Genomic DNA, 12,967 nt, shown 5'->3' on the forward strand with positions numbered 1-12,967 from the left:
GCTACAGGCTGACACTGAATTGACGGTGTAGCTCGGTGACAGTTGGTGTGGCCCCACTAAAAGCCCTCGTCACCAAGCTCTTGAGCTATCGGGCATGAACACCCGGCTGCTTCAACGGCCGCCCAACTGAACAACTCAAGTACCAGTAACATCTTAACCATGGCAAGACACAGATACGATCCTTTCTCAGAGCTGTCTGTCAGCGGGTCCTCCGACTCAGAAGACGAGAAACCCGACCGGGCTCCCCCGGCTAAGAAGCAAGCAACTGGAAACCGTGTCGCCGCTGATGCGACGTCATCATCGAGGGGCAATGCCACCGTCAGCTTATCCTATCCCGCCATGCGTGGTGTAACCTCACTGATCTAGGAATCTAATCTGCTAATCAGTTTGCGCTGGACTGTAGCAGCCCCCAAAAGAGATACCGCGCATCTCGGCCTCTGCTGCCAGAGCCGCCGGCGCATGGATAAAGAATTGGCAGGACGCGGGGTATCCCAAAGCGCTGCTCCAGCAGGTCAGCCAATTCCGCAACAGCCCCGCGCCCAGCTCCGGCAGCGCCATCGCCGGCCTGGAGAAGATCCCCATTCCCAACGCCGTGCACAAGGCCATGGCTCTGGCCGGCGGCGGAGGAGGCGGCGGCAACAGTAGCAGTAGCAGCTCCACGCCCGTCTACTTGGTCAGTTATATCCAGCACGGCCAGTACGTCGACTTCGAGCACAAGGTCCTGGGCGCCTACAGCAACCTCGCGGCCGCCACCGACCATCTGCTGGGCTACATCCCCTCGTACAACGGCATGACCCACATCCTGGAGATGAAGGATTGGCAGCGCGGCCTCAATGCCGAGTCGTATCACAGCGGGGTGTTTTGGGATGTGAGCTTGGACGGGTGCTTGACCATCGTCCTCAAGGAGGAGAAGGGGACGCAGCGGATCGACTGTAAAGTTCAGGAGGTTCGGGACAAGCCGCCGCCCACCTTGCAGAAGCCAGACACTGCCGTTCTGTACCCTGATGTACCCAACGACTGGGTTACAGATTTCTGAGTTGGCTGAAATAGACAGCACACGATATAGAACTTCCAAAGCTACCAGGAATCATATAGACAGATAGACTACATGCATTGCCTTTTTCATTCTGGACATCGATCGCATTGCTGCCGACGCAGCCTTGGATTGGTGATTCTTTTTCGGGAGAGCTTCGGGCTTTCGGCAGGGCGGCCGTGTGGCTGGACGACAACCCCACCATCAGCCGACTGCCCCGCATGCAGGTGCTTTTGCCGAAGGAAGTATGATGTAAAGGATGAGGCAGGTTCCAACATTCTCCAAAGCCCGGTTTCACGTTCTCGTCTTCCAAGATTGTCAAATTTCTCAAACAGACGCATGGCAATCTGTTCATGATTACTTGCAGACACTTCTTTCCAGCTCCAAGTAAAGCAATTGCAATCTCCAGTGCACTTCGAGCACCGGTCTCCACCACTCACAGCAGCATCCCAGCTTGTTACCGGACGTTCCGCCCAAAGCAAGCTGTTACACCCCGCACCTTCACCTCATCCACCCCCATCAACAACCAAATCACCACCACCACCATGTCCGCCCCCAAGCGCCAAAAGACCTCCAAGGACGGCGTCCCCTACGAGCTCATCTACTGGCCCGGCATCCCCGGCCGCGGCGAGCACGTCCGCCTGCTGCTCGAGGAGGCCGGCGCCACCTACACCGACACGGCGCACCAGGGCCCCGACCCGGTCCTCTCCATGATCGGCGCGTCCAACCTGGGCGACGAGGCCAACCCGCCGTACCTGGCCCCGCCCATGCTGCGCCACGGCGACCTCGTCATCAGCCAGACGCCCAACATCCTCATGTACCTGGCGCCGCGCCTGGGCCTCGCGGGCGACTCCTCCTCTGAAGATGAGGACGCCATCTACCGGCTCAACGCGCTCGTCCTGACCGCGCTTGATGGGCTATCCAACGAGGTCCACGACTGCCACCACCCCATTGCTGTCAGTCTGTACTACGAGGACCAGAAGGAGGAGAGCCTGCGCCGGACCCGGGACTATGTCGCGAACCGCCTGCCCAAGTACCTCGGCTACTTCGAGAGGGTCCTCAAGGGCAAGGCCAGCGGCGAGGGGCCCTGGCTGTATGGTGGGCATCTGACATATGCGGATCTAGTTCTCTTCCATGTGAGTAATCTCCCCCTCATGTGTCATATGTTTGAGATGAGAGCGCCGTTTCGGCTAATAAGTGTGTCTGTCTAGTGCGTCGACGGTCTGAAGTTCATGTTCCCTAAGGCGATGAAGGCCATGGAGAAGGAGCACAAGGGCGTGTTTGAGCTGTACGAGGCGGTCAAGTCTCGGCCCAAGATCCAGGAGTACCTCGCCAGCGACCGGAGGCAGCCGTACTCTCAGGGCATTTACCGACATTACGATGAGCTGGACATTACCGAGTAGAAACGTACTTGGAACACTGCGACAGGGAGACTACTTCACAAGCTTACTTAGTCCATTTACCGTAGGAGGAAGTAAAGACGGTCATGGTTCTGAGCTTGATGATTGTCGAATAACATTAGACCTCCACATCCTTTGTAGTTGTGACTCATCGCGAAAGTATTGTTGCTACAAGATTCTCTAGCCAATCCGTTGGCGTTTAAGTGCTGTTCCGGGTAATTAAGGGTCGCTGATGGTGTCAGATTGTGCATCGCATGTACGGCTATAGCATTCCAGTGGCAATGGAGAAATCAGTTCTCTATTCAATACTAGGTGACCTGCGCTAGGAAAACAGAGCCCGTCAGACTGCCAATGTACACACTCAATAAACCTGCGGAGCATGTTCGACTCCATGCTCTCATTTTCCATTTCCTGCCTCTTTCTGCATATGAACACGTCAAAACGAGACCGAATAACCACAGGTAAGTTGCCGAAGATTGTAGCTTAATTACACACTGATTATGCCGTCGAACCCGGAGATTAAAGAGAGGGAACAAAAGCAAGCGATAAAGGATAAACGGGAAGAAAAACGAAGAAGAGACAGAAAGCAGAAGAGACAGATAAAAAGGAGAGACAGGACGAAGGAGAAAAAAAAGGATCAGCGAGGGGATGGAGTCATTCGAAACAATAGAATGCCAACGACGTCCACAAGTGCGTAAAGGGGGCCTGCCCATTTGAGTCCCATGTCCAGGGGTGCGGGCGAAAGTCGGGGCGTCACAATAGCGAGGAACTGGTGAAATAGCAAAATGGTTTTTTTTCCGACTCGGACGCGGTCCCAAGTCAACCGGCGCACAACTCTGTTGGGGGATATCCGGTGAAAAGACTATCCGATGGACACGCCAAAACGAGGTCGTCGTTCTCCTCGAGCAGGCTCATGAGCCCTCGATCCTGCTCTGTCACTTGGCGGTAGAACGTAGGTTCGGCGCCCGCAAACCCTGTTTCGGATATCTCATTGCGACAAATCATCTGGCAATACTCTTTGTATCGGCCGTTGTGTGAGAAATCCCCGTAGGCAACCAATTGGAGGGAATGGATGCCGTGGGGTCCGAAAGCCCATTGCAGGAAGTGATGCAGATCTGACCGAAACACCTTACGGGCATCTTCGGATTTCGGAATGGATCATCGCGAAACCAGGTGTGTTGAGGAGATCCTCATCTTGATTTAAGTCTTGCCCGGATCGCCGCATGTGCAGCAATCGGAGCGAAGTCTTGTATCGGAAGGGAGAGAGTATCGGTGTCTGATCAAGCGTGTTAGACGAGTTCAAAGGGGCGTCATACGCCAAGCTTACCAACCACTTTGGGGAGCACCCTAGGCCTATACCACGTAGGTCTAGGTGGCGGAATGGATGGCCCAAGGAAAATATATCCAGGTCAGTGATCTCAGAAAACCCCAAATCCAACACATCGGTTATACATGATTTGAGTTCCTCCACTCCCCGCGCAGGGTGCCCAACCTCTTGCTGATGATAAGCGAAGCGCCGCAAGGTCTTTCTATGACGTCCCAAAGACTGCCAAATCTCTTTCGTCGGCGGGGCTGGAGTGTCCAAGATGTTGATGTAGAGCTCTTCCAAGCCCTGAAAACTCTCGAGAAATTCGGTGATAGCCGCCATCTCTGCCTCTTCATCATGATGTGTAATATAGTAGTAGCCTATCTCAAACGCAAAGGTTCGTAAACCGATCGATCGTGACGCAGCAAGATACCGGAGGATACGATCCGTGCCGGGACAGAAGTGCAATTTGAGATGCTCAAGATTGGAAAAGGGGATGGACTTGACAATCGCGAGATTGTGGGCATCAAGGCAGATGTTGGAAAGAGAAAGGCTCGTCAGAGCCAAGAACACAAGGGGCTCAGGGCGGTGCAACCTCAGCACAGTTTCGGAGAACGGCGGCATTGGAACCCTCTCCCTCTCTTGGAAGAACTGATGGCAATACCACTCGAGGTTGAGCTCCAGCTTGGTTAGCTGCGGACCCACTCGCAGGAGCAAGGCCCTCAATGAGTTGAAATCAGTGGAAGATAGGCCAGCCCAGGAGAACTCTCTCAGCTTCGAGAAACTCGATAATGCTGGGGGTGGAGGAACCTTGGGATGCATCGGATTGCTTGAGAGTGTCCATGCACAGTCTCCGGTCGTAACGAGTCGGAGTGAAGTGATGTTCCTCTGGTTTGTCGGATGGTAGCCTGTAGGACCGAGTATCGATTGAGGAGGGCAAGTACCAGTTTCCCAGCTGTAGAATAGTCAGCCAGAGAGCAAGGAGACAACAGAAACAGTTTCCGGGGCAGCCCACCTGAAACTTTGCAAGATGCCTTCCTTGCATGCGTTGAACACAGGAAGGAGATTGCCTGCTATTTGATCTTCGATACTTTGCGCCTCCTCACAAGTGTGGAAGCAGTGTTCATGACCATTATCCACTTTATAGAACGGGGCTTTGATAGACAGAGAATTGGTGTATTGCAAATACCCGTGCTTGCGAGCGAGAACGAACTCCTCAGCATCATAAGCCGCCAGAAAGATGTGGGAAAACCCATCGGACGTATTGGTTAAGCACGAATGGTCGTCGGTACCGAGGGTAATAGATTGGTAAAGGATACGCAATGTTGCAGCCCTGATCTTCTTTTAGACCAGACAGAGGCTGGCCAAGTCTTCCGTCTTTGTCAACTGAAACCATGCAGTGTTAGCTGGGCTGAAATGTCTCGCAAGGCTGGATAGGATGGCACCTTACCTCGCAAAAGATCAGACAGAGCACTTCGAGTGGCATCTGTTGGAGTCCCATCGTGCGCTGTTGCGATGTCAAGCTCGACAACCAAAAGGCGTCGATCACCTGATGACAATCACCCTAGTGCCGGTGCTTTCGATGGGGATGCACGTCGTGATTGAGACAAATAATTTTGAAGGGGAGGAGACCTTTAAGAAGAAGAATAAAGGGATAGGACAGAGGAAGAAAGACAGAGAGAGAAAGAGAGGGGGAAAGGCAGAGGGAGAGGGCGAGTGGTTTGGTTTCATCAGGGTTAGGGTTTGGGTAAGAGCAGCATAACATCAACCTGTTATGGCTTGCAGTGGCGCGATGGCTACTGTTGATGATACGCGGTAATGCATCGGGCCGTGTGATTGGCGAATGAGGTTTCGGGGGAATCTTGCCCAAGACGCGTCGCTTAATCAACCCAGGACGGACCTTGGCCATGACGCGTAACATTCGCTGTGGCGACTTGCTGCCTTGGGAATGGGAGCAAACAGCTGGTTGGTAACAGGGGTGTGTTGCAGTGAACTGCAACCCACCCCTCCTCCTCTCTTCCGCCTCTTCAAAGCAGGCCTTCTGGGCAAGACAGACTGGCTTCCGGCTGCACGCAGGTTTGCGTCCTGACATTACTTATCTGAGCGAGTCGGATGAGATTTGGCGCTGTAAAATTGGTTCCTATCACCCCTCCCCTTTACGGTTAATTAGTCCCTAAGATATTACCTTCAAAAGGGGTGATCAAAAAAGAGGGGCTGCGTCACGGTGAAATCTTTACCCCTATCACCCTATTTGCTTAACTAACCCGCACATGGGTGGTCGGGCAGTGGTTGTGATGTTTACTGTTGGAGCACGAGAAAAAGGAAAAAGAAAATAACAATACAATATATACTAATATCGGTGCGTAGAGGCCGGGGTAGGAGAACTTGACTACCACCTTACCCTGCTGTGTCTTGAAAGTACTAGCGATTTTGACAACTATCCTCCTCGACCACCCGGACCACGCACTGTTTAAGCCGCATTTCTTGAACTGAATCCTGAGCCTTTGAAATGCAATGTTCCCTTTCCTTGTCAATTTTCATTGTTGAAAAGAATCGGAAAGAACCTTGAAAGCGATAATGGGTCCTTATTACACAATTCCCTTTTGTATAGTTGTTCATCCTCTTGGACTACAATGTGCATCCCCTGCATCAAAGCAACGCCTGTTCTCTACAATGGCCTTGATCAGAAGCTGTGTTTCCTTTTTATTCACAAAGGCATTATTTCCTGACAAGACTTGGGCGCAAGTCGGGGCGTATAAGACTACCCTCGACGGCCCTCTTGCTCAGGAGGTATTTGGCATAGACAAGTGCAAAAGCAAGCATCCATCAAACCAGCTGACAGTTCTCGAAACGAAGACGTCTCAAGCATCAAGTTCGCTTCGGGGTACTGTATCAGCAAAATAGATGTACAAGACCACATTGTGTAAGTCAACAACCGAAACAATGTTCCCAATCGCAGACCCAGCCGAAAGGTTCCCGATCGTTGAGCCAATCGAGCCCAGCGAGCGAATCATGGAGAACATGGAGAACGTGAAGGCACTGGACGCGATCCGTTTCGTGCCGGAGGATCCCGATTATGAGGATCTGATCGTGGAAGTAGACTACAGTCGACCCCCCATTCTCCCAGGGCATCCCGTGGGGAGAAACGGAGCTTTCGGTACAGGAGCGCTTCCGGACGACTGAGGAACGTGGGCCACAACAGGAAGGACCGGCCGCGACACGTCCAGGAACACGTCATCAAAAAGGAGAGATGGCCCAAGAAAATGCTGTACCAGGCTCCCCCGCCTCCCCCACCTCCTTCCCCTGCCCCTGCCCCTGGCCCTGCCACTGCGCCTGCGGGACCGCTGCTGCGGCGGTCGGCACGCATAGCAGCAAAGGAGGCGGCCAAGAAAGCGGCCAGGGCCGAGGCAAGGGCCAAGGCAGCGGCTCCCAACCCTCCGCCGCCCCCGCCGCCCCACAAGAGCGAGACCGAGCTGAACATCGCCGAAATTCTCCGCTTCCGGATCGACGACGTGGCCTGCGAGGTGTGCAAGGAGTTCGGCGACCAGTGCGAAGGCGACGCGTGCTACGCCCGGTACCTGCGCGGCCCGGTCCGGCGGTTCGACCGCGCGGTCGAGCTGCGGGAGGCGGGCGACATGGGCCTCGGCCTCTTCCTCAAGGACGATCTGGCCCGCCCCATCCGCAAGCAAGAGATGCTCGGGCAGTACCTGGGCGAGCTCGTGCCGGCGAGCGGACGGGGCAGCCGGATCCCCAACTACACGTACGCGTTCGACCTCGGCGGCGTCGCCACGGTGGACGCGCGCGAGTTCGGCAACTACACCCGCTTCGCCAACCACCACTGCAAGCCCAACGTCGGCGTCAGGATGGCCATGATCGGGCGCCGGCAGACGATCCTCCTCGAGGCGAACCGCGACCTGTACCCCGGGGAGCAGCTCTTCATCCACTATGGTCGCAGCTACTTCGAGGGAAGGCGAATATTTTGTCTATGCGACGCTATATCGATGCCTCACATGCCCAAGTAAGTAATGATTCTCCGTGCGCGAATAATTGTTGCTACTACGTAGTCTTTGCATTGTTTATGTTGTTTCTTGTTTCTAAATCTAGTTACCAAAAGTAGCTTATATCATATAAATTAAAATATAAGTATCATGATTTACGTCTCATGGCCCTTTGCATTCAGTCTGAGCTTTGCTGGTCAATGGATATGTGTTCAAGGTAATCAGCATGTCCCTTTTTACCCAGAGCTCATCAGTGTCCAGTGGCTTGTGCTTCTGATCCTGCATCGCGTTAGGATTCGAAACTCTGCGCATAATAGTACGAGATTTGGGCTTTATGTTTTGTGTATTAAAACAAGATAGAGAAATATTTTGATTTGCCCCTTTTCAAGTTCACTACCCGAACCCAGAACGAGACCTGGTAACATTGGTTGAAGCAAAAACTATTCACCTGACCGCCCTAAAGCAGGCACTCGGAACTTGCCGAAGTACCTAAAGAGGGTCTGTAGTTGCGGGGTGCTACGAGTTCTTCGTGACGAGACACCGATACCCAGCTCCTCGTATCCGGCGGCGCTCACCTATCCGATAATAGCAGCCATGGCTACGAGATTCTATCCAGAAGAGCACTTGGGCCGGGCTCTTAGCGACCGTGAATCTGTGGATCTCCCCTTGTTATTCACCCATCTGGAGGATGACCTCGAACATTCGCTCATCGTGGCCGTCGACGGTGCCTGCCGAAAGAATGGCCAGCCCGATGCGCAAGCCGCCATCGTCAAGTCCCACTCGACCTGCCTCGTCTCCAGCATGACCGAGTGGATCTTTACCTGGGTCGTCAACGGGTTCGCCAACAAACAAGGCCTGCCGCTCCAGAACCAAGACTTGTTCCAGCAGCTCCTATACTGCGTTGTTTGCATGACACAGAAGCAGAAAATCCAGGTTCAATTCTGGCACGTCGGTCGCGAAGACAACCAAGATGCAGACAAGCTGGCCAATTCCGCGTTTTTAGGCGCCACCACCCAGGCTACTACTTCGCCCCCCTGGGACTTCCGACGCATGCCCGCAGCAGCGAATTGTTCATCCTCTGGTGTCTCGTTCCGGCACATCAGCTTGCAATCGTCCTTGAAGCGGCCATTGAAGGAGAAGTCGCCGTAGAGGAACAATCGGAGGGAGCGGATGCCCTGCGGCCCAAACACCCACTGCAGGAACTCGTGCCGGTCCGTTGGCAGCCGGCCGTAGTTAGCAATGACCTGGGCCGGCATCCCAGCTTGACTGGGATGTAACGCATCCGACCGGTATCCTCCTTCGGGCGGCCCGGACTCCCCTCGCAGCGACGCCATTTGCAGACCGTCCAACATCTGATGCGCCAATCGAGTGGCCGGTGTGCCCCTCACTGTCACTGCACTCGTCGGACTCGTCATCATCGGACTCGTCATCGTCGGACTCGTCATCGTCAGGTTGTTCATAATCATATTCAAAATCTGAAATAAGGGGGTTCCTGACCCGGGGCTTGACGCGTGGTGCTTTTCCTTGAAGACGGGCGATTCGTGCAAACTCTGGTCCCGATCTTCGCATGTGCAGGATTTGAAGCGACGTCTTCTGGCAAAAGGGGGATACAATCCGGGTCTGGAGTAACACACATATTAGTCCCCGAATCTCTGTGGACCAGTTCATTGGGATAGGAGGACATAGTACTCACCATCCATTCCGGCGAGCATCCGAGAACCAAACTCTTGAGGTCCGAGTACCCAAGCGAATTCTCATCAGGACTGCTTTCAAACCCAGAAGATTCCAAAGACAGGTCCAGTTGGTCCCATTCTTCCCCACAGGATGGCGGGACGTAGTCGACTCCCGTAAGTCGTCGCTGGTGGAAGACAAACCGCCGCAGCGTCTTTTTGTGGTGTCCGGCGGCGGCCCGCCATATGGCCGTCGCCGTCTCCATGGTCGCGGGGATAGTGAGGAAAAGGTCTTCCAGCCCTTCGAAGTCTTCCAGGAATGGAACGACGCGCGTCGGGGATCCGGGAAACGAAACATCGGACTCTTGAAGAGCGAAGGATCTGAGGGTGCGCGGCCGAGAAGTGGTGGCTAGACGATCCAGAACCAATTCACTGAGACAGCAGAACCGAAGCTGCAGGCTCTGGAGTTGAGTGAAATCAATCGAACCAAAGATCCTTCCCACGTCGGTAGAATTGATGTCGATATGGCATACACCAAGGTCTCGGAGAGCGGGAAACGATAATGGCTTCGGTCGTGTCAGCCTGAATACCCCCTAGGAGACGGATAACGAGGACTCATCCGGGTTTCCATCCTCGGACTCCTCCTCACTATCCCAGTCGGGCATATTCCTTGAATCCGGCGAGTAGTAAAGGTACATGTTGAGATCCAGCTTCTCCAGTTGATGGGGTACGCTATCGAGCACGCTGGCCAGGCCGCCCACATGATCCAGAAAAACACCAGCCCACGAGAGCTGTTTCAGACTCGGGAAGGCCTGGAGATCAAGACCGCCAAATGTGACTCCATCCTTCTTTTCGGAGCACATTGCGTACGTGAAGAGCCGAATGGCTTCCAGTTCCCTTTGATGCGTGTTGGGGTAGCCTCCCGGCCCATGGATTGCAGTCGGCACACAGACCGCCAAGTCCCAGCTATCAAACGTCAGTGCTCGTGTTGGAAACGTACAGCACAAAATAATCCTATCAAAGCAACAATTTTCCATCGGGGGAATACGTGTCCGAGGAGTTGCGTCTTGGTATGTTAACTACTAAGTCTTTCGAGCAATCACACGATCATTATTGGCAACGAATCTTCTACGGGGCTACTTGAATTGTTTGGATAATTCGGGTTTGTGTTATTGTGGATTCATCGGTAAACCTTTGTACCATGGGCACTAGCAAGCCCTGGCCAGCTGCCAAGGGAGATTCTGGGATTGGTTATCGTGAGGTTGAAAATACCACGGGCCACCATCTTGATGCATCTTGCTCTCCACCCGGGCTAGATAATGGCTTTCCTACTTGACTCGGGGCCTACTACCCCAAAGGCGCTCGAAGATGAAGTCTGAGGCTGGCCACATGCGCCACGATTCGTGATGACGTATCATACGGGAACGATCTAGGCCACTGGGAAATATTTCTTCATCGAAAAGCCCTCTTCCGATGGAGTGCGGTCGTTCGTTGGGAATTTGATCTTGTTGTTCCGAGCCTTGCAGAATGGGACGAAGCAGTTTCTGACATGTTATATGGGATATCCCTGAAATGTACCGGTAGCCAGTCTAATGTGATTGTTGTGCTCTGTCAACCTTCTTTCCTTTTTTTTTGCCACGCTAATGTGGCTGCGCTTCATTGTTCGAGCGCCCGCCCTCCCCCCTCCCCGAGGCCGCATGCCAAACCGTCCCGCATCTGCAGATGATTTGCTTGGGGATACCTCACCAGAGCGGGAGGGCGGGCACATATCAGGCTTTGGGACGAGTCAACATAACAGCCAGTCTGCATGCCGGCTCCCACCGTAGCCACCTGTTGGTTGGGGCTGGTAGTATTAGAGCTGGGCACGTGCATGCAGAATAGGCGCATTGATCTCAGAAAGCAGGCCGCAGCTATACAGTAATACTTCGCATTAGACTTCTGCTGTCGATACCCAAGGGCCCGGATTCGGGGTCGGGTGGGCCATTCCAGACGGGAACGGACAGACGGCCTGGGGAAGCTAGACGGGCAAGAGGGTGGTACTCATCCATTGATTGGTTATCACTATATTGACCTTATCCGAATTCTGGTGGCCGGAAAATGTTTCGTACGACACGAAAGAGAGCGATTGGCTGAGTTTTGATATGTCTCGCCACAATTGCTGCCCGATCAAAAAGATCACAAATTGCGGTGACCGGGAAAGACAAGATGTGATTTGACTCGTCTATCTCCACGTATCCCTTGACGAAGCTGTGGATATCTACAGGGGTCTCCTACTCTTACTTTGGCCCATGCTACTATTATACTTGATCCAAATGCCGGGAATAACCGCTGCATGGCTGTGAACATGACGCGGGTCTCCTGTGGCCAGCCGGCCGCGATGGGTAGGTAATTAAAATATCATGCAAGCGTGGCTACGAACCGCCCGTACATGGCAGACAATGTTATCGCTACCCGTCTAGCGGTAAACCTCGAGCAGTTCCAGCCGACCGATAGTTTGGTGTGCCATGGGAATAAGCCATTGGTTCCTACTCGATGGCGTCCACTAGTTACACCATCAGCTTCCGCATCCACCGCTGTTGGACGTATAGGGCAGAGGCAACGGGTATAACGGAAACACTGCCGGTTGCAATTCCCAATCATGTAGACAGAAGGTTTTGACAGCTCAAAAATGACTCGTCTCTTCACACAGAATTAAAGAGGGGGAGGGGGGGGGGGAGGGAGCACATAGGGACCCGGCTGGAGGCCAAGACTCAACTCAGTGCCGTTGGAAAAGATGCAAGGCGTCAGCTACTATGAATTGGAGAATTGCGGCATGCTCGCAATGTCGTTGTGATCGTTACCACAGAAGCTCCTTGCCAAATACCAGTCCGGATCCACACAACACTCAGGGTTTGCGAAATGGCAGAAAGAGTTGTATGTCAACCTAAGTCTCCTGTATACCTGTCTACTAACTATGGTCATGGTTAAGCATTCACGGGACCGACACTCCCGCCGCAACCGTCGGCGCCGGCCCGGGCATCATGCCAGCAGCAGACCTGCGTCAGTTGCGCACAACGACATGGATCGCCATCAACCGGTCCAAGGCCGAAGCGACAGCGCCACGATGAACGGCTGGACCGGTGTGCAGACTTCCCTGCCGCACACCGCAAACACCGAGCCAGGTTCTCAGCACGACCTTGCCTGGTCGCAGGATGTATCAAGTCTGCAGTACATATCGGCTTCTGATATAAACTCGAGCCAAGGGATGGATACCATCATCCACCCCGCCAGTCCAGTCAGTGATGTTTCCAGGCAGAACGACCAAGAACAGTGGTCCGCCATCGACAACTATACCAATATGCCGCTTAGAGCCGACGCATGGTCTCCTTGGGCCATGCCGACCCGAGACGACGGCTTGGAGGAACAAGTTGAAGTAGGCGACGACCACGCCGGAAGTGACAGGGAACAGGAGGGACTGCAATGTCAAAATACTACCTAAAGTACCACCCAAAGTACCACCCGGGTAGTTGTTGTGGGGTTTCATGTTGAAGTGTGGATAAAAGGTAGCGAGCGAGATTTTT

General features: G+C 53.7%; 9 protein-coding genes across 9 annotated transcripts; 6 read left to right on the top strand and 3 right to left on the bottom strand.

Moving 5' to 3' along the window:
• Positions 1-159: 159 nt before the first annotated feature.
• On the top strand, positions 160-1,036 carry PG986_010228 (uncharacterized protein; the record flags this gene model as incomplete). Its single annotated transcript, XM_066846450.1, has 2 exons — positions 160-348; positions 407-1,036. 2 exons carry the CDS (start codon positions 160-162, stop codon positions 1,034-1,036), a joined length of 819 nt encoding a protein of 272 aa, XP_066698848.1.
• Positions 1,037-1,578: 542 nt separating this feature from the next.
• Positions 1,579-2,436, top strand: PG986_010229 (uncharacterized protein; the record flags this gene model as incomplete). Its single annotated transcript, XM_066846451.1, has 2 exons — positions 1,579-2,169; positions 2,245-2,436. The coding sequence occupies 2 exons, from the start codon at positions 1,579-1,581 to the stop codon at positions 2,434-2,436; spliced, it is 783 nt and encodes a 260-aa protein (XP_066698849.1).
• Positions 2,437-3,562: 1,126 nt separating this feature from the next.
• On the bottom strand, positions 3,563-5,240 carry PG986_010230 (uncharacterized protein; the record flags this gene model as incomplete). The annotated part of the gene is made up of 4 exons (XM_066846452.1): positions 3,563-3,709; positions 3,761-4,694; positions 4,755-5,080; positions 5,190-5,240. 4 exons carry the CDS (start codon positions 5,238-5,240, stop codon positions 3,563-3,565), a joined length of 1,458 nt encoding a protein of 485 aa, XP_066698850.1.
• A 1,442-nt stretch (positions 5,241-6,682) lies between these two features.
• On the top strand, positions 6,683-6,922 carry PG986_010231 (uncharacterized protein; the record flags this gene model as incomplete). The annotated part of the gene is made up of 1 exon (XM_066846453.1): positions 6,683-6,922. One exon carries the CDS (start codon positions 6,683-6,685, stop codon positions 6,920-6,922), a length of 240 nt encoding a protein of 79 aa, XP_066698851.1.
• Positions 6,923-7,002: 80 nt separating this feature from the next.
• PG986_010232 (uncharacterized protein) lies at positions 7,003-7,761 on the top strand (the record flags this gene model as incomplete). The annotated part of the gene is made up of 1 exon (XM_066846454.1): positions 7,003-7,761. One exon carries the CDS (start codon positions 7,003-7,005, stop codon positions 7,759-7,761), a length of 759 nt encoding a protein of 252 aa, XP_066698852.1.
• Positions 7,762-8,331: 570 nt separating this feature from the next.
• PG986_010233 (uncharacterized protein) lies at positions 8,332-8,886 on the top strand (the record flags this gene model as incomplete). The annotated part of the gene is made up of 1 exon (XM_066846455.1): positions 8,332-8,886. One exon carries the CDS (start codon positions 8,332-8,334, stop codon positions 8,884-8,886), a length of 555 nt encoding a protein of 184 aa, XP_066698853.1.
• Positions 8,887-8,970: 84 nt separating this feature from the next.
• Positions 8,971-9,673, bottom strand: PG986_010234 (uncharacterized protein; the record flags this gene model as incomplete). The annotated part of the gene is made up of 2 exons (XM_066846456.1): positions 8,971-9,357; positions 9,431-9,673. The coding sequence occupies 2 exons, from the start codon at positions 9,671-9,673 to the stop codon at positions 8,971-8,973; spliced, it is 630 nt and encodes a 209-aa protein (XP_066698854.1).
• A 327-nt stretch (positions 9,674-10,000) lies between these two features.
• Positions 10,001-10,270, bottom strand: PG986_010235 (uncharacterized protein; the record flags this gene model as incomplete). The annotated part of the gene is made up of 1 exon (XM_066846457.1): positions 10,001-10,270. The coding sequence occupies one exon, from the start codon at positions 10,268-10,270 to the stop codon at positions 10,001-10,003; it is 270 nt and encodes an 89-aa protein (XP_066698855.1).
• Positions 10,271-12,360: 2,090 nt separating this feature from the next.
• On the top strand, positions 12,361-12,885 carry PG986_010236 (uncharacterized protein; the record flags this gene model as incomplete). Its single annotated transcript, XM_066846458.1, has 1 exon — positions 12,361-12,885. One exon carries the CDS (start codon positions 12,361-12,363, stop codon positions 12,883-12,885), a length of 525 nt encoding a protein of 174 aa, XP_066698856.1.
• Positions 12,886-12,967: the final 82 nt, after the last annotated feature.

This window comes from Apiospora aurea (assembly GCF_038362705.1).
Source record: "Apiospora aurea strain CBS 24483 chromosome Unknown utg000006l_segment0_segment0, whole genome shotgun sequence".
In the NCBI taxonomy this organism is placed as follows: Eukaryota; Fungi; Ascomycota; class Sordariomycetes; order Amphisphaeriales; family Apiosporaceae; genus Apiospora; species Apiospora aurea.